At 46.5% G+C, this 19,241-nt stretch overlaps 1 protein-coding gene across 2 annotated transcripts; it reads left to right on the top strand.

Moving 5' to 3' along the window:
- Window positions 1-1,302: 1,302 nt before the first annotated feature.
- On the top strand, window positions 1,303-14,265 carry HMGCL (3-hydroxy-3-methylglutaryl-CoA lyase). Of its 2 annotated transcripts, none has more exons than XM_072609284.1 (9): window positions 1,303-1,429; window positions 2,790-2,873; window positions 3,706-3,813; window positions 4,781-4,876; window positions 5,774-5,922; window positions 6,838-6,901; window positions 8,223-8,411; window positions 10,736-10,861; window positions 13,491-14,265. In XM_072609284.1, exons 1-9 carry the CDS (start codon window positions 1,367-1,369, stop codon window positions 13,596-13,598), a joined length of 987 nt encoding a protein of 328 aa, XP_072465385.1. In that variant the 5' UTR covers window positions 1,303-1,366; the 3' UTR covers window positions 13,599-14,265. The 2 variants fall into 2 exon arrangements, with proteins under 2 accessions (XP_072465385.1, XP_072465384.1); XM_072609283.1 differs by lacking the exon at window positions 13,491-14,265 and adding an exon at window positions 10,956-12,574.
- The last annotated feature ends 4,976 nt before the right edge of the window (window positions 14,266-19,241 follow it).

Raw genomic sequence — 19,241 nt, 5'->3', positions numbered from 1 at the left:
GTGCACACATTCCATTTGTTGATGGAGTGGAGTCATCTTTGCAAAACTTTTTGTATTTTTGTTTGTATGTTTTGATCTCAGGGTGGTATAACTCCCTGATATAGTAAACAGGCCAAAGTTGGGTGAAGGACACCATTTTTAGGGCATTTTTTTCTAGCCCCTTGCTCACTCTAGGGGTGAGCAGTACAGTCCTTCAAAAAGGCTGCTCAGACACCCAGGGGGCTGCTGAATCCCACTACCGCTTCAGTCCAGTGAGAAGACAGTCCTATAGCCTGGACCACCTGTGTGCAGGTCTGTGACTACAGTGTATCCACACCTGTTGCTTTGTCACTTGTCTGCTGCCAGGTGAAAGATAAATAAAGGTGAGGCAGGTGAAAATGAATAAATGGTCTGAATGAAGTCTTTTGACTCACACATAAATTGGATTTAAGTGGGAAAGAGTTCTAGCTTCAGTCTGACTTCCACAGTCATCAAAGTCCAGTGACAAGACAAAAGTCAAGACGAATGAATGACCTTTGGTGTCTTCTACGTCTGGGCAAGCTCTAAGCTCTCCACAGTCTCTGCTTCTGCTGCCTTAGCGGCCATAATGCAGATAACAAACGGTGTCATAACGGTGACTGTCTAACAATTCTAAACTTCATCAGCCATGGGAACAAATTGTTCTCTTCTGCCCATTCCACCAGGGGAAGTCTTCACATGCTTGGGGTAGACCCCCCAACTCACCAAAGGGTTTAAGACCCCCTTAGTTACCCCCAACCTGGCTTTGAATCACTTGCTGAGGCAGTTTTCCCAGGGTGTGTCTGCTGAGCATGCTGCAGCTTCTTGGAGATGTCAGGTAGACACCGAAGGTGGACGAAGAACCCTGAAAAGTGCTCCTCGATCTCCTGGAACACTCCTCACACCCCTAGAAAGAAACACGTAAACGTCGAGGAGCAGCGCCTCGGGCTCTGGGGTGCCCTGTGCCAAGGACTCGGGGTTCCCTTCTGGGCAGGATGTGTAGACAAAACCCAGACATGGCGGGGGTCCCGGGAGCAAGCAGAGTGAAAGCTCCTTCCAGCTGACGGGTTGTTTTTGCTTTTTAATCTTTGTACTTCCAGAACCTAGGGAGGAGCCTGGCCAAGCTTGCTGGCTCCGCCGGATCGGAGGATAAAGGGCAGAGGGCGGGCTGAAACACGTGGCCGGGTTTAAGCTTGTAGAGAGGAGCGAGAAGAAGCCGGTCTCTCCGGCCCCGCCCTCCCCGAGGAGGCCCCGCCCCCTGAGGCCCGCCCCCATCGGCCCCGCCCCCATAGGCCCCGCCCCCGCCCGGCTCGGCCGCCCCTTCCGACCTAGCGCTCATTAGGCGCCTGCGTAGTTCGGGCCTTCTAGGATGTGGCCGGTTTGGAGAGCGTCGCGGCGGCTTAGGATGGTTGGGTTGTCTTCCCTGCGGGCTGTAAGTTCCCCCCCAGACCCAGACCCGCCCCCGACTCCCTCGGCGCTTCCTTTCCTTCCTCCGCCCCTTTGTGTCTCCCGTGACGCCCGCCACCCTGACCTTGCCTGAGCTTGCGGAGCAGTGGAAGGGGGCAGTGAGGGCCGGATTCGCACTGGGCGCCTTTTCCGGGCGGCCTGGCGGACCCCGGGCCTCCCGTCCCGGGCCAAACGAAGGCTTGGGGTGCTCGGAACTCTTGTTCGGTCTGCAAGCATTTATGAAGCGCCTGCTGTATGCCAGGCACAGCGCTTTGCGCTGGGGAGGGAAAGGCCAGAGTCGGGGCTCGTGGGGAGGACGGCTCTGGGCCCCGACTGCCCCGGCCTCCTTTAAGCCCCAGCTGAAAGCCCTCCGGACCCCTCTCCATTGCGTAGTGCTTCCCCCAGGGGAGTGGGATTGGAACCCAGGCCCTCCGGACCCCCCCCCCCCCGGCACTCCTGCAGCTCTTGGCTTTCGTGGGGGGTTCAGTGTGACAGTTCAGGGGAGCCACCCCTTAGAGAGCCCTAATGTGTGCCACACTCTGGGGGGCAGGGTACACGGACCCTCCCTGTTTTAGTTTGAGCACCCCGAGAGTCGGATGCGCTTACCCCATCCTACCCATTTGCTGTAACTGAGGCACCCAAGGGGTTAAGTGGCTCGCCCGGGATCGCACACACGTCTGGTAATCGCCTAAGTTGAAGTTCAAACAGACCAGGGCTCTTCTCCCTACACAAACACGGAAATCCGTAATAGGTAAAAGGGTTTGAGTTACCAAAGCAAAGCAAAGGTGAGGTCTGAGGGCATAGAGCTCTTGTGGGGGAGAAAGGACTGAAATGCTTCCTGAGAACCAGTGCTGAGGGAGGGGTAACTAAATGAGAATTTTTACATTTGCTCTGGAGGATGGATCCTAGCAATAAAGCAGTTTCTGTGTTATTTGTGTCATTTTAAAAAAAGATGAATTTCTTCCACCTCCTGGTAGAAAGAGGATGGACTTCAGGGACACACTGAGACATCTAGTTTTTGGACATGACCAGTGCAGGAATTTGTTTTGCTTGATTATATATGTTTGTTACAAGGCTCTTCTTTTTCCTTTGAGGGATGGGAAGGGGGGGAAGAGAAAAGGTGGGTTTTGTTGTTGTTCATTGAAATAAATTTAAATTTTATTAAAAGGTGGATTTCAGGTTTGGAAGCTTCCTTTTTGTTCATAATCTCGGCCAAATGATTAAAATGGTGTGGAGTTACTTCCTGCATTGTCAGTGTTACTGAATGATGCTCAGTTATTTCAGTTATTGTCCCTTCCCCTACTGAAATGTGTCAACCATTCCTTCTCTTCCTTCCTGTGTTCAAGATCGGCTCCTCCAGCTTACCTGCATTCCCAAAGAAGGTTAAAATCGTGGAGGTCGGCCCTCGAGATGGTCTGCAAAATGAAAAGGTAATTGTGGAAAATCTGTTAACCCAGCACTTATTAAATATTTGCTATGTTGACTCATTCACATATGGTGTTTTATTCGTTCACCAAGCACTGATAGAGCTGAGGAAAAGTGGTGTTCAGGGCCAGGCAATCAGTAAGGAGAGAGTACTGGACCAGGGAGTTGGGGCTTTCGGTTCAGATCCCACCTTAGACACTTACTCGATGGGTAAATAAAACCTCTCTTCACTTCTCTGAGCCTCAGTTTCCTCAGCTGTAAAATGAAGGAGTCAGGGTTGATAATCTGGAGAGTTCTCAGTCTATGATTCGGTCGTCTCTTAAGATCTAATCATCCGTTCCTCTTAGTTAGAGGTCCTGTGGAGCCGTTGCAAGATTGGAGGAGTAACATGATGGAAGATTGACTTGGCAATTTCTGTCTAGAACAAGACATAAGAGGTGGGAGAAATCAGGCCCCAGAAACAACAGTTAGGAAGCATTACAGTTCTAGAGGCCTGGAGTAAGAGGTCATCTACTCAAAGAGAAGGGAGAATTGGCAGGACTTGAGGCCCAGCTGGATGTGGGCTGTGAGGGAGAGGTTCTGGGGACCAGCAGGTAAAGGAGACAGAGGGCTGATGGCAGCTGTCGGGGAGGGGGCACTAACCTGGATCTGTGTTCCCCTCAAATATAGGCTTTGACATTTGGTCACCTTCTGACTGAACTTGAGAAAACCCAGCCCTGTGAACCTGGGAATCCAGGTCAGAGCTTGGATGTGCTCTAGCAGAAGTGGAGTCCAGGGCCAGGGACTTCCTGGTGCATACTCATTCTTTTACTCCCTCTGCCTTTCTCCCCTATGCAGCATATTTTACCTTCGCAGTTGAAAATCAGGCTGATAGATATGTTGTCTGAGGCAGGACTCCCCGTCATTGAGGCCACCAGCTTCGTGTCGCCCAAGTGGGTGCCCCAGGTGAGAGCGGCCTGCAGGTGGGGTTTGTTTGTATGGAAAATTTCCCTTGTCATGCTTGGAATTGAAATCTTTTGCAAGTGAGTATTGCTAGGCTCTTTTGGGCATACCATGCCCTTGTCCACCATGGTCTCCTGATCCATTCCAGTAAAGCCCCTACTGTGTGCCAGACACCCAGCAGGGAACTGGGATACAGTGACAAAAGGAAACTGTCCCTGCCCCCAAGGAGCTTACTGAATTCTAATTGGAGGGGGGTAGGAAATACAAGATAGCAGTGAATGATCAGTAGAGAAGGGAGAGGTTGCTAACAACTGAGGGTGCAGCAAAGCTCCATGTAGGGAGCGACCAGGAGCAGAGCCATAAAGTTAGGGGAGGCTAGATTGAAGGTCATATCACATTGTCTACACTGTAGGCCTCCCTCAGTTCACTACGAGCATTGTGATGTAGAAGAAAAATCTAGGAGTCAGGAGGCCTGAATTCTGCTGCTGATTCTACTTACTCATTAGTCATTTTACCTCCATGGGCCTCAGTTTCTTCCTTGTTAAGAGGTTTGACTAGATGACCTTGGAGACCCTTCCCACTCAAAGCTATGGGCTTATGAACCTGGAGAATTCCCAATTTCTCTTGACCTTAGTTTTCCCTTCTGTGAAATGGGGCCCATGATCCTGGGCCTCCCACTTTGGTTGCAGAAAAGACACCACTTTGTATAGCCCATTTGTCACCGCCCTCACTACTGTTCTGTAGGAGCTGTGCCTTCTCTTCCACTGCTGGGGACTCAGCACTCAAGTCTACATCCTGCCCTGTGCCTCAGTTTCCTCATCTAAATAGTGGAGTGGTACCAGATGGCCTCTGAGGTCCCTTTCAGTTCTAGCCCTCTGATTCTAGGATTCTGGGTGATTTTCTGTAATTGAGGATTCCCTATGCTCCAGGTTCCTTCTAACCCTGGGATGCTTTTCTCTTGGCTTCCCAGATGGCAGATCATGCTGAAGTCCTGCAAGGCATCAAGAAGTTTCCTGGCATTTCCTACCCAGTCCTGACCCCCAATCTCACAGGCTTCCAGGCAGCGGTAAAAGGGACATGTTGCATCAGTCAGAGCCTGAGCTTCAAGCCTTGGCTCACAGTGCCCCCTGCTGGTCTCTGAGGCTCCATCCTCACCTCTGGGAGGGTCTCACCTGGGAAGGGTTATTTTGTTTGTTTTCCCTAATGGAAAGACCACTAGGCTTGGGAAGCAGAGGACCTGGGTTCAACTCCTGATTCTGCCTCTCTGACCATGGGTAAGTCACTTGAGGCCCCTTTGGACCTCAGTTTCATCATCTGTAATATGAGGCAATTGGTTCGAAGGCCCTTCCATCTCTAAATCTTTGAGCCAATTGACCTTTTAGCAAGTACAAGCAAGCACTGAGTTTTTGTTCCCATTCCATTTGATTCTAGTGCCCCAAATATGTATTAAATGCCTATTATGTGTTAGGTTCTGAGGTAACGAGATGGAACAAGAACCAGCTTCCACTCTGAGATTCTAATTGTAGAGCACTTAACATGGTGCCTGGCCCATAGTAAATGGTGTAGAAATGTTAATTATTGGGATAATCACTACTACTGGGGGACACAGAATCATTGGAGGTTGCTGCCAAAGTCTGTTAATTTCCAGAAGAAAAAAAAAGTAAAGACTTGGCTTTTGTGTCTGATGGATTGATTGGCCTTCAGTCCCCAGTTGAGAAAAAGGGCTTTAGATCATATTGTGGTGGTCCCCTGTAACACCTAGGAATCACAGACGTGGAGCTGGAAGGGACTTCAAGGACCAGCTAATTGAACCCCCTCATTTTAGAGAGGAGGAAACTGAGGTGCCCAGGGTTCCAGAGGCATGAAGAGGCAGAGTTGGGATTTGAACCCAGGCCTGTAGCTCCAAAGCCAGCATTATTGTTACAAATGTGCTGCCTGACCACATTTCCTTGCTTCTTGCTAGGTCGCTGCAGGGGCCAAGGAAGTGGCCATCTTTGGAGCTGCCTCAGAGCTCTTCACCAAAAAGAACATCAACTGCTCCATTGATGAGAGCTTAGAGCGCTTTGAGAAAGTCCTGAGTGCAGCGAAAGCTGCCAACATTCCTGTCCGAGGGTGAGCCAGTAGGCCCTGTTTTCCCTACCCCTTGGGGGCTCCCTGCAGTGTGGCCAGTCCCACCCTTGTGTGGGTCAGAATTTGGCCAGAAGTGGCATCCATTCATCCCTTGGTTTGTCAGGGAAGGCCCGAGGCTGAGTCTTTCAGGACAGCATTGGTCTGAGGGTCAGTGGTGTTCGTCTTGGCTTTGCCCCCAGGCACACTGACTGGATTTCAATTCAGAGAGTCTGGGTTCAAATCCTTGGTATTTATCCCTTGTGTGACCTTGACAGGTCTCTTAACCTCACTGGGCCTTAGTTTTCTCCTCTTTAATTTGAGATTTAACTAGATGGCCTCTGAGGTCGCTTCCAGTTCTAAAGCTTGTGATCTTGGAGCCTTCATGACCTCTTTGAGCCTCAGTTTCCCCATCTATAAAATGGAGTTCATGATCCCATGACTTTCAGGGATTTGGTGAGAAAAATGAAATCAGAAAAATGGAAAAAGTCTTGTTTCTTTTGAGTTCTTGGTGAGTCCAAGACACTATTGCTATTATTAGTGAGAATCTCCACTGACATCCTTCTCTGATGCCTCCTCATGGCTTAGAGGAGACCCTGAGTCTCCAGTGCCAGCTGAGTACAAGCTCTCCAAGCCAGAGAGATGTGCCAGGCAAACCCTTGTCTGGAAGACAGCCTTAGGAAGTGTAGAGGGGTGCATTGTCACTGGATGATGACCTTTGGCCCTAGCAGCTTGCCTTCTGAGGCACAGGAAGGGTTGTGATCTGCACATCTGTATAGATGGAATCATCAGCCATCCAGGTTCAGGCTCCATACATGTGGAGGGCGGGTGAGGGTAGTGTGACCCATCACAGGGCTCCATCTGGGCCTTGGTTCTTTCACCACTCGGGGCTCCCCTGACTAGGGCATGTTTTCCTGGCAGGTACGTGTCCTGCGTGCTTGGATGCCCATATGAAGGGAAAATCTCCCCAACCAAAGTAGCTGAGGTGTGTCTGTTGGAACAGGAGTTTTGTGAAGGTTTGGCTACCTTGTGGGTGAGAAGACAAGGGGCAGAAGATAGGGGTATCCAGAGCTCGTGAGCTTTCTCCACAGCAGTCTCTGACAAGTGGTCATCCAGCCTCTGCTGAAGGACTTTCCCAGATGGGACCTCGAAGCCTCCAAAGGCAGCCCATTCTCCTGTAGGACATTGTCAGGAAGTGGGGAGCTCCTTCCCTTGTGTTGTAACATTCTGTTTCTCTGAACCTTCCAACTGTTCAGAACCAAGCTCATCAACCCCTCTTCCAGTATTTGGAGACACTATTTGTGACTGCACAAAGTCATTTTTCCTGTTCCCCTGGTTATATAAGCCCTTATTGTTCTGGTCACCACTCAAGTGGCCCATCTGAGAATTAACCCTTGTTCGCCAGTGGACATGCAGGGCTCACCTGAAGTCTCATTGGAGAGGTCGTTTCTATGCCTAGATAATGGGCTTTCTGAATCTCTTGCTCTCTTTCCAAGGGAAAAGCTTTCTGAACTGGTTGTTAGCAAACATCCATCCTCTCCCATGGGCGTAGCTCCAGGGAAAGTTAGGGGAGAAATGGAAGCTGGGCTTGGGAGAGAGGCAATATACAAGAGTAGGAGTTTGTTGGAGGAGATTAAATGTACAGGAAATGACATGAAACCAGCAGGTACTGATGTTTGTTAGGCACCTGCTGTGTGCCAGTCACTGTCCTAAGTGCTGGAAGGGTGAAGGGTTCCAGGAACATGTCCTGTACGGAACCATTAAAAGAACTGGAAATGTTTAGCTTACAGAAGAGAAAAATTCAGCTATGACTGCTCTTCAGCAATGTGATTGCTGGCCTGTGGAAGAGAGTTTGGGATTATTCTCTGACCTCAGAGCACAGCTTGGGAAGTGATGTGGAGCAGGAAAAAGCTGAAGATGGTGAGGAGAGCCTTAGAAAAGTTCAGGGGGCTGCTTGGAGGCATAATGAATTTTCTGTTTCTGGAAGAGTTGAAGCAGACTGACAGACACTTTCCAGGGATGCTCTAAGTAGCAGTTTGTGTGTGGCTGTGAGTTTGGTTTAAATGGCCTCAGAGCCCCTCCAGCCCTTTGACTCTTAGGTGTTACTGTCACCTGATCCGTAGGGACACAGAGTCAAAGGCAAGATCTGGAAGAAATGCCTCCTGTGATTTTTCTCAGCCCCAGGCAGGGTTGCCTCTTTGTGCCATGACCATATTGCAGGAGAGGGCCAAGTGTTTCTCTTCCTTCACCTGTATCTCTCAGCCCATGGAGGTCATCCTCTGCCCAGTGTCCTCTTCACTCTCCAGGTGGCTAAGAAGCTATACTCAATGGGCTGCTTTGAGATCTCACTGGGTGACACCATTGGCGTGGGCACCGTGGTTGGCATGAAGGATATGCTGTCTGCTGTCATGAAGGAGGTACCAGTGAGTGCCCTGGCCATCCACTGCCATGACACTTATGGACAAGCCCTCACTAACATCTTAATGGCTCTTCAGGTAAAGGAAAGGAAATGAGTCTTCAAAAGAAGAAATGTGTACAGTGGGTGAAAGGGAACAGTAGAATTGGATTTAGTAGATGTGGTTGAAATCCTGGCTGTCCTGCCTTGGGCAAGTTACCTAAACTCCCTTGGCCTCGGTTTCCCCTTCGTAAAGTGAGCAGGTTGGACTAGATGATCTCACAGCCCTTTCAAGATCTGAGTCCTATGATCTCTTCTCCCAGAGATTCCCAGAGGGATGGACCTCAATCTGGTTTCCACTGAGGTTTGTTCTGCCAACTTCTCCAAAAAAAGCTTTACCAATTTCATTCATTGCCCTCTTAAGGACAGAAAGTTCTTTTGATGCCAACCCTATGTCTGAAATGTAGCCACTCACTTTCATTCCGCCCTAACGTTGAACCACAAACTGTTCAGCACCTGAATACCAAACCCAGACTCTGCTGTCAGCCTGGAATGGAAGGGGAGAATAATAGTAGCTAATACAGAATAATAATTAGCTTTTATATAGCATTTACTATGTGTCAGGCACTGTGCTAAGTTCTTTTCAGTTATCTCATTTGATTCTCGCAACAACTCTGTGAGATAGATGCTATTTTTACCCCCATTTTACAGATGAGGAAACTGAAGCAAACAGGTTAAGTGACTTGCCGCAGCTAGTAAGTGTCAGAGGCCTGATTTGAATTCAGGTCTTCCTGACTCCAGGCCCAGCACTCTATCTCCTGTGCCACCTAGCTACCAAGACAAATACACAAATAATAAATCACTCAGCAAGTCTTTATTAAGTACTTACTCTATGCCAGACTCTGCTAGGCACCAGGAGTACAGAGCCCCAAATGAAAGAGTTCTTGCTCACAAAGAGCGGATATTTTCTAGAGTGAGCTCACAAGGAGAGGTGGTCAAGAAAGGCTTCATGTAGAGGAATGATCCAGTTAGGTAGAGGTAAAGATGGAGTGCATCCAGGAAAAAGTTGTGGAGCCTCGAGATGAAGTGCTGGCCTATGGTATATGAGGATGGAAAAGTAGTTTGAGGTAGAGTTGTAGAGCATTGTAAGAGCTGAACAGGAGTGTCTGTTTGGAATTGGAGGAGGCGGAGCTCAACCGCTTCTGCCTAGGATTGGGTGAGGATCTTCTAAGTCTTCATGGAGTGGCAGGCATCCTGAGTTTTATCTCAAAAGGAGAGGGAAGCATTTGCAACCAGCATGAGGAGGAGTCCATTCCAAGCTCAACAGGGTGTGCTTAGAAGGGGATAGGGCAGATGAGGCCAGAGGTGTGGCCAGAGCTTGTGGACGTCCTCATCTGCTTTTTTGTCCCCTTTGCTCTCCTGTCTTCTCTAAGCTGGATGATCCCATGACTTCCCTTATTTCTGCAGATGTCTGGCCTTTCTTTCCTAACTTGTGTGGTCACCAGCATCAGGAAGACGGAGAGGTGGCAGCAGCTTTGAATGCCCTGGTCCAGGGGAGGCACCAGAAGCCAAGCTCTTCTGGCTAGTTGTCTGTTGCCAGAAATTTTCTGATAATATTTAATTATTTCATCACCAGCTGTGGCCACTCTGTCACCTGACTTAGTCTTCTCCTCACTGTCTTCCCTGGGCATAGAGAGGAAAGGGCCTCTTGGGCATGGACTCCCCCTGACCAGTACTGGCTGACCTAGGCAGATTATGAGCTTGAAGGCCCTAGATTCCTTGACTTTGTCATTCACTCACCAGTATGAATCCTGAGTAAGTCATACTGACTGTTTGGGCCTCAGTTTCCTAGCCCTGTAAAATAAGAGTGTTGTAAAGCATTGAATTTGGAATCAGTGGACTTGGATTTGAATCCTACTCTACTGCTTACCACCTGCAGGACTGTGGGAAGGTCACTTCACTTCTCAGGGCCTAGGTTGTCCTCATCTGTAAAATGAGTCATCAGAGTATATGACCTCCAGGGTGCCTTCCAGTCCTAACATTCTGAATCTTTCAAGTTTGTTTTTGATAAACCCCACTTAATTATTTTCTCCCTCTGGATTTCTCCTGCCTTCATCCCCAGATGTCTCTTACCGTCAGGTTTTATCCCTCTTCCCCTCTATTAAAATCTTCCCCCTAGAAAGAAATCCATTAAATTAATCCACTTTACAGTGAGTTATCTGGGCTTGATGACAGCCTTATGTATTTATCTTTACCATGGGTCTTTCCTTGGTATGCCCAAGGAATAACTCCTCAATGGTGGAATTGCAAAGCATCTCCTCAAACCAAGGGAGAATTTATAGAGGGAATGTCCCAGAATCCTCAGAAGCAAAGGTTGACCTCCTTGCACAAGGGAGCCATTTCTCTTCGTACTTATGTTTCCAGATGGGAGTGACTGTGGTGGATTCAGCAGTGGCTGGGCTTGGGGGCTGCCCATATGCTGAGGGTGCATCGGGAAATGTGGCAACAGAAGACCTTCTGTACATGCTGAATGGACTGGGGATAGAAACAGTAAGTATCATCTGCCCCCTAGTGGTCATAGTGCCAAAGCCACCAGACCCATCTTTGGTTTACTTGAGCAAACTGGTTTCTTGGTCTTCTGCAGGGGCCTGGTATTTTCCTGCACAAAATAAAGGAAGAAAAAGAGATTAAAAAAAAAAATCCAAATCAAACATCTCCTGATTATGTGGATGCCCTGGAGGCAGCAGAGTTAATAGGCTGGTGAAGCAAGACAGTTCAGAACCATAAAACATTAGGAATATAAGAAAGCTGAGAACATAGTAGAACGTAAAAGCCAGAACAGAACTTAAAACACAGAATGCCAGCGCTGGAGAGTCTCACATACTGATAGAAAATGCCTGCAACATCCAGTCTGCTTAAAGACCTAATGTTGGGAACCCACTGCTCCTAAGAGAGACCATTCCGTTTGGCAACAGCTGGATTTGGTTTTGTTTTTTAATTTTCATTTCTAGATTCTTTCCCTCCATCTCCCCCACACATTGATAAGGCAAGAAATATTATACTTATCATACATATGAAATCCATATTAACTGTATTATTAAGCGGGGGAAAGCAAAAAAAAAAATACACTTCATTCTGCAGTCTGAGTTCTCTTTCTGGAGGCAGATAGCATTTTCATCATGAGTTCTTTGGAACTGTGGTCTGTCATCGTATTGATCAAAGCTGCTGCCCTTCACAGTTGATAATCATTACAGTATTGCTTTTAGTTTAACAATTAATGGTAGAATTTTCTCCTGGTTCTCGCCTCCTTTTATATCAGGTCATACAAATTTAACCATTTTTTTCTAAAGCCATCCCTTTAATCTCTCATAGCACAGTAGTATCCCATCACAATCATGCTACAACTTGTTCAGCCATTTCCCCATTGATGGGCATTCCCTCAGTTTGCAATTTTTGCTACCACAAACGAGCTAATATAAATATTTTTATGCATGTAAGTCCTTTTCCTCCTTTTTTTTTTCCTTAGGGGGCCCTTATCTCCTTTGAGTATAGACCAAGTGGTATTGCCGGGTCCAAGAGTATGTGTAGTTTTACAGACTTTTGGGTATAGTTCCAAATTGTTGGAGTAGTTCACAACTCCACCAATCAATGCATTACTGTACCTGTCTTTTTTCATCCCCTTCAGCATTTGTCACTTTCCTTTTCTGTCATGTTAGCAGTCTTATTGGTGTGAGGTGGAACCTCAGAGTTGTTTTAATTTGCATTTCTCTAGTAATATTTTAGAGTGTTTTTATATGATTATTGCTAGCTTTGATGTTTTTTGAAAATTGTGCATATCTTTTGACCATTTATTAATTAGGGAATGGCTCTTATGCTGTAAACATTTTTTCCTCAGTTTCCTTCTTTCCTTCTAATTTTGGTTTCATTGGTTTTGTTTTTGCAAAAACTTTTTTGTTTGTGCAAAACCTCTTAATTTTTATGTAATCAAAATTATCCATTTTACTTCCCATAGTCCTCTCTGTATCTTGTTTGGTCGTGAATTCCTCTCTTATCCATAGATTTTGACAGGTAATTTTTCCCATGCTCCTCTAATTTGCTTATAGTATCATTCTTCATGTTTAAATCATGTACCCATTTTGACCTTATCTTGGTACACTGTGTGAGATGTTAGTCTATGCTTAATTTCTGCCAGACTAATTTCCCAGCTATTTCCCAAAAGCTTGAATCTTGAATCTTTAGGTTCAAAAAACACTAAGTTACTGTGGTTATTTACTTCTGTTTATTGTGTACCTATCTATTCCCCTGATCAACTTCTCTGTTTCTTGTTCAGTACCACATTCTTTTGAACAGCTTTAATTGTTGATAGATTTTTTTCATACATTGAGTTAAAATTCACCCCCTCACAATTTCCCCCAATTTTCTCTCCACTAGGACTGAGTATAATAAAACTAATCCTGTTCTCATATAACTACCCTTCAAATAATTGAAGACAAGGAATACAGAATGTTAGAACATGGATGTGAGAGCTTAGAGGGACCCCAAAATATAGAATATCAGAGCTGAGAGGTTCCTTCAAACTTGAAATATTGGAGCTAGGAAGGACCTTAGAACCCAGGATGTCAGAGCTGGGAGGGCCCTTAGAGCACAGGATGTTAGAGCTGGAAGGGCCTTAGAACAGAGAATTTTAGAACTGAGAGAAGCCTTAGAGATTATCTAGCCTTAACTTTTCTTAACTTTAGGGGGAATTGAGACCTTGCTAAAGATCACAAGTGCTTTGGAAGCCAGGCCTCCTGACTCTTCTCTAGACTAGTATAGTCTCCTTTACGCTGGCCTAACAGTTCCCATAATGCCCTTCTGTCTCTGCCCATGGAACAAAGGGACTCAGACAGGCCAAGGTTCTCAGTCTCACAGGATGATAGGGGACAGCTAAAAGGCTTCTAATCTGGCTGGTTTTTTTTTTTCCTTCCTCTCTCCCTGACCCCATAAGGCCTCACAGTCACATAACTGCTACTAGGTTGTATACTCCCATGTAAAGGTAGACCATTTTCCCTGCATTTTTATTACCATTTGAGTTTACCAGCCATGTGTTTCCATCTGTCAAATTTTGTTACCTCTTCTTCCACCTCAAAGTAGTGGTTACTGACAAACTGACCCTCCATTTTATGACTATTTTTTCAAGGGGGTGAGCCTTCCGAAGTTGTTGGAAGCTGGAAAATTTATCTGCAAGGCCCTGAATAGAAAAAGCAGTTCCAAAGTGGCCCAGGCCACTTTCAGCTCCAGGCTGTGACTTCACCCCTTTCCGTGACAGGCTGAGCTAACCAGATCCCAGCAGCAACCACGGACCTTCAGAACACGTAGTGCTGTCCCGTTGCCGCATTAAGGGATACACTGACAGTAGCCAAGAAATAGTAGTGCCAGGGCTGGGGGTGTCAAAGCAAAGGGATTAAGAGCTGACCTCTTTAGGAAATCAACTTCCGCTCAGTATATACATGGCTGGAAAAGCTTCCCTTAAGTAAGCTGGATGAATTGGGTCAGAGGAAGAAGCCCCAAGTCCTCCCCAAGAAGAGGCTTATGAATCTGGAAGTTTTGCTGCCACATTTTCCTTCATCTTTGACCCTGAGAAGGACGTCCTGGAGGGTGCTAGGAGGAGGCCTTGGGGCCCCTTCCTCGCTATATCCTGCTTCTCTGAATTTCTGGCTCGCCCTCCTAAGACCTCAGCCTCTCCATCCAAGGCTTTGAACACTGACACCCCCAGTCACCATCTGTTATCTGGGGGTGGAAAGGGCTTAGGTCCTGCTGAAGATTAAATCCTTCTTAGGATTTCCTGAAGGGCTGCTGCCTGGTGCCATCCTGCCAGTTGCAGTGATACTGCAAACCTCAGATGCCATTCTCTACCTGGAAATGATTTTTAAATGGTTGTCCCTAGCCAATGTAAATAAAAGGTGGAATGCCAATGAGTCTTCAGAATTCCACAAGTACCATGGGGAACCAGGGGATTAGATATTGCTTTGGTTCCCCACTTGCATATATGATTTGAGGGATGAGGGGAAGCTGAGATTCTTGAAGAACCACAGCATGAAGAGGGGTTGAACTAAGGTCTGCTTCAGCTCTAAGCTGCCCTTACCAGTGCCCACCTACAAAACAGACTCGGCCTTTCAGACCGGGGCGGGTTTTAGGAAGGGATAATAAATCAGTTGATAGAGAAAAGTTAATGATGAGAATCAGAGATGTGGAGCTGGAAATAATTCCAGAGGCCCTTCAGCACGCCCACACCCAACAGGGACACTGAGGTTGAGAGGACTGCCAGACTTCAGTTTATCTTCTGGGGGAGATGATATGTACATGCATAAGTGTACTTAGAATTTCATATCAACTGGACAGCAGCCGGCCTCCCACCTGGGAGTGGCTGGAACCAAACAAACAGCAGGATACAGATAAAAGAGTCAAGACTCAGAAGAGAAGTGTAATTTCAGAGTGAGGAAGATGAAGCCCCCTCCCAGGAAGGAGGACTTAACATGCTGGGCCAAAGGCAGGTCTTGTATGTTGCAAGGGGGCTGGATTATGACCTCATCATTTTTAGGTGTTGAGTTAGTGTTGCCATGGGCCCTTGGGGATCCTCCCACCTTGTGGGGCACAGAACCAGAGTTCTTTGGTGGGATCAGCAGTGCAGTACCTATCAGTGACAAGAAATAGGGGTTATGAACATGTGATGGGTAGATCTGGAAAAGGTTCTAGTCCAAGCAGTACACTTTGCCAGAGGATGAGATCATTCCAGGGCACAAAGGATTATTGTCATGCCAAACTCAGGGCACAGCCTGCTTGCTGGGCCTTAGCTCTGGAAAACAGGATGTCTCCAAAATATTTTGACGTCAAACACAAGCTAACTTGGGGAGGGCACTGGCAGCTGCCAGTTTCAGGAAATTTCCATATAGAGGGAAGCCTCTGAACTGAGGCTGGAGATTCTGAAGCAAAGGTGCTGAACAAAGTACACTTGGGAAAAGACAAGGAAACTGGGAATGGAGAGTCATATGGGAGGTTCAGCAGATAGTCCAGGATGGCTAGATGGAGGGAGTCATGTTAGGAGACTGGAGAGGTTGGAAGGCTTTAGATACCAGAACCTGGAGGGAATTGGGAGCCGTTGGAGTTTAGTGAGAGCAGTGGTGATGTGGTCATACTTGTGCTTTAAGATAATCACCTTGGTGAGTGTGGATGATGGACTGGAGTGGAGGAAAGGGAGACCACAACAACAGAGACTTTTGCAGTCTCACCAAGAGGTGATGGTGGCCTACACTAGGGTGTTGATTGGGTGAGCGAAGAGTAGGAGACACATTGGAGAAATGGGGAAGTAGAACTAAATTTGACATCTAATTGGATATATAGGGTGAGTGAGAATAGGAGTTGAGAATGACACCGCAGAGGTGAGGCTGAGTGCCTGGGAGGATGGTGGTGCCCAGGACAGTAAGATCTTATGAAGACGAATGGTCCGGGCAGGGAGGGTGATAATGAGTTCTGTTTTGGACACTGAGGTTGAGAAGGTTGTCAGACCTCAGGCTCAGAATGTCCAATAGACAGTTGGTGATGCAAGACTGAAGGTTGGAGAGGGCTTGCATAGAAATGAATTTAGAGACCCAGGAGTCAACTGCATAGAGATTATAACTGACCTAATGGGAGCTGATGAGGTCACCAAGTGAGAGGGTCAAGAGAGAACCTGGGGGGCAATGGGGTCTAGAAATCTATCTTGCCCTACAAGAGACAAGAGGGGATAAAAGAAGGGGGAGGGGTGTGATAGAAGGGAGGACAGGTTAGGGAAAGGGGTAAGTAATCAGAATGCAAGCCGTGTTGGGGTGGAGGGAGGGGAGAGATGGGGAGAAAATTTGGAGCTCCAAATCTTGTGGAAGTGAATGTTGAAAACTAAAAATAAATTAATAGGAATAAAAAGAGAGAGAGCCTGGGGGAGACACTATTAGTAGTGGACATGGCATCAATGAAGGGCCAGCAAAAAAGACTTGAGTAGGAAAAGGTGGGAGGGTAACCAGGAGAGAATCTTGTGGAAGGAAGGGTGTTGACAGTGAATGTTAAATGCTGCCCAAAGATGAGAGTGAGTAAAGGTCATTAGGTCTAGTAATTAAGATACGAGGAGTTCCCTTTATGCCTCTATGAGGATGATCACAGGGGCAGTGTGGATGGTCAGAAATCCGGGTCAGATACTTCCTGACTATTTCTGGGCAAGTCAATCTCACTGAGCCATCGTTTCCTCAAGTGGAGCTAAGGAGAGCCCATGTTTTCGTTGTGGGACAGACATCAGATAAAGAATGTAAAAAGCACTGCAAATCTTAGACTCCATATAAAATGCCAATTATTCTTAACTCCACTGAGTTTTGAGAGGCAGAAGATCAAGCAGTAGTAATCTCATGGATTCTTGGTGTGGTAGTATTGAACTTGGAGTCAGAAGACCACAATTAAAATTAGGGCTCTTTCACCTCCTAGTCATGTAACCTAGGGCAAGACTTTAAATTTAAAATGGAGACGCTTGCATTGCCAACCTAGGATTGGAGCTGGAGAGAGGACCCAGATGATCTTTTCATTTTTTTAAATAAAGTACTACTGTGTGCAAAGCACTGCTCACTCAATAAATATTGTGCCTACTCTGTGCCAGATATCATACTATGCACTGGAGATAAAAAGAAAGTCAAATGACCCTGCCCTCAGGGGGCTCCCCATCTAATAGGAGAGGTAACACGCAATGGCCTCTGTACAAATAAGTTAACTGTAGGATAAACATGAAATGATTAAGAGAGAGAAAGGACTATATTCAAGGGGAAAGGCTCCCAGTGGTCAGGAAAGGTAGGATTCAGAGCATTTGACAAATGAGTGAACATGCCCAGAGCCAAGAGATGGCTGGTCAGGGGTGCTCGCAGGAGGCCAGTGTCAGCGGATCAGAGTGGTTTTAGGTGTGACAGGACTTGGAAAGGTTATAAAGGGCTTTGAACACCAACAGAATTGATATTTGATCTGGGAGGTGACAGGGAGACACTTAGGTTTATGGAATAGAGGGATGAAATGGTTGAATCTGCCCTGTAGGGAGATCCCTTACTTCATGGCTGAGCAGAGGATGGCCCAGTGTGGGATAGATGTGTGCAGACCCACCAGCAACTACTGGAATAGTCCAAGCATGAGGAGATGAGGGCCTACCTCAAGGGTGTGGCAGCTGTGCCAGTGGAGAGGAGGGAATTCAAGAGATATTACAAAGGTAAAATTGACAGACCTTGGCAACAGTTTGGATATAAGGGATGAGTGATAATGAGGATCAAGGATGCCAGTTAGGTTGTGAGCCAGAGGGAGTAGGAGGATAGGGTGCTGTGACAATAATATGGTAGTTTGGAAAGGAGGAGAGTTTAGGGGGAAAATGGATCTGTTCAGTTTAAGATATCTACAGAAAGTCTAGTTCAAGAGGTCCAGTAGACAGCTGGAGATGGGAGACTGAAAAGACAGAAGTAGATTTGAGAATCATCAGTACAGAGATGATAACTGAACCATGGGAACCCATGAGATCAGTAAGAGAAATAGCATGGTGGGAGAAGAGCCCTGTGGGACACCCATGGTTAGCAGGATTAGACAGGTGGGAGGAGAGCCAGGAAGGTACAGATGGGAAAGGAGAAGCTCCCAGCTGGGAATCCTTGGGCTGCAGATGGGACTACGTCTTCTTTAGCATCACTTCCACTGATAAAACCCAATCTACTTCTGGTGTTGAACCATGTGATAAGCATCAAGGACTTTGGTGATGAAACCAGGCACTGAGGATGAGAAAGTGCCTGCCCTCAAGTTTTCATTCAATCTGTCCTTGGAGGTTTGGGGAGGGTAGAGTCAGCATTGAAGACTGGATAACACTGACCATCTTCAGTGGCAATAGATGCGCAGGGGACTATTAGCAGGACTGAGGACTTCCTCGAGAAATCCAGTCAGTTTCTCATTTAGTAACCTTGGAAAGTAACAGTAGCAAACCACAACTCCATCGGAGAGGTGGTAGACTAGGGGTGTAGAATAAGACATGCATTTTAAGAGACAATGTTCATTGCGCTTAATCGACTATACTTATTTGTTACAATGGACAGCTTTTATTTCGGGAGGAGACTTGAGAATTTTGGAGGGGAGATAATAGTTGTAATAGCACTCCCACCCCACCCCCAAAGAGCATCACTGAAAAAAACTTTAAATACACAGAACAAAAGGGCATTCTGAGCGTGGCACAGACAAACAGGACAATTTTCAAATCCCAACAGTTAATTGTTTATAAGCCTAAAAAAAAGAAAGTTTGAGGGAGTGGAGATGGACAATTTCACATGAAATCCTTTATCTGTTCTTTGTATATGCATAAGTCTTGGTACCACTTTCTGTTAAGGAGAAATGCATGCTGGGGGATAACAGTCTGCCAGCAGGTTTGGTTATAGGAGGCAAACAGGCTAGGCGATATCTTAATGAATGTTGTTTATTCCCTTTGAGCTAGTCTAAGATAGCGAACTTGTACAAGGAGCCAAAACCTAAGTTCTGACTGTCTGATACAGGCTTAAATCTGTTTTAGGATGATCCCAGGATGTCTGTGTCCCTCAGATTTATAGTTTCTGTATGTCTTTAACTATACCATGAGAAAGGAATTTTCTTAATTGAGTAGACTGTAAATACAGTAAGATAAGAGGGTTGACAATATGTGACATTGTGTCAATTTTAATTACAACCCAGGATATCTGTGTTTTCTTTACCAGTAACATGCCATAACATAGTATATGTCCACAAAATATTAAGATACGAAAAAAATCCCATTATTCAAGATAGTGTCTGGGGTTAAGGATCACATACTTAAACAGAGGAAAAATACTCTTAAGTCAGCCCTGTCTGGCCTTGTTGACATAGGAAGAGGTATTCTCTGAGTTTA

The sequence above is a fragment of the Notamacropus eugenii genome, chromosome 5, assembly GCF_028372415.1.
Source record: "Notamacropus eugenii isolate mMacEug1 chromosome 5, mMacEug1.pri_v2, whole genome shotgun sequence".
Taxonomy (NCBI): Eukaryota; Metazoa; Chordata; class Mammalia; order Diprotodontia; family Macropodidae; genus Notamacropus; species Notamacropus eugenii.
The sequence above is the reverse complement of the archived record's forward strand: the minus strand, read 5'-3'. Positions and strand labels throughout refer to the sequence as shown.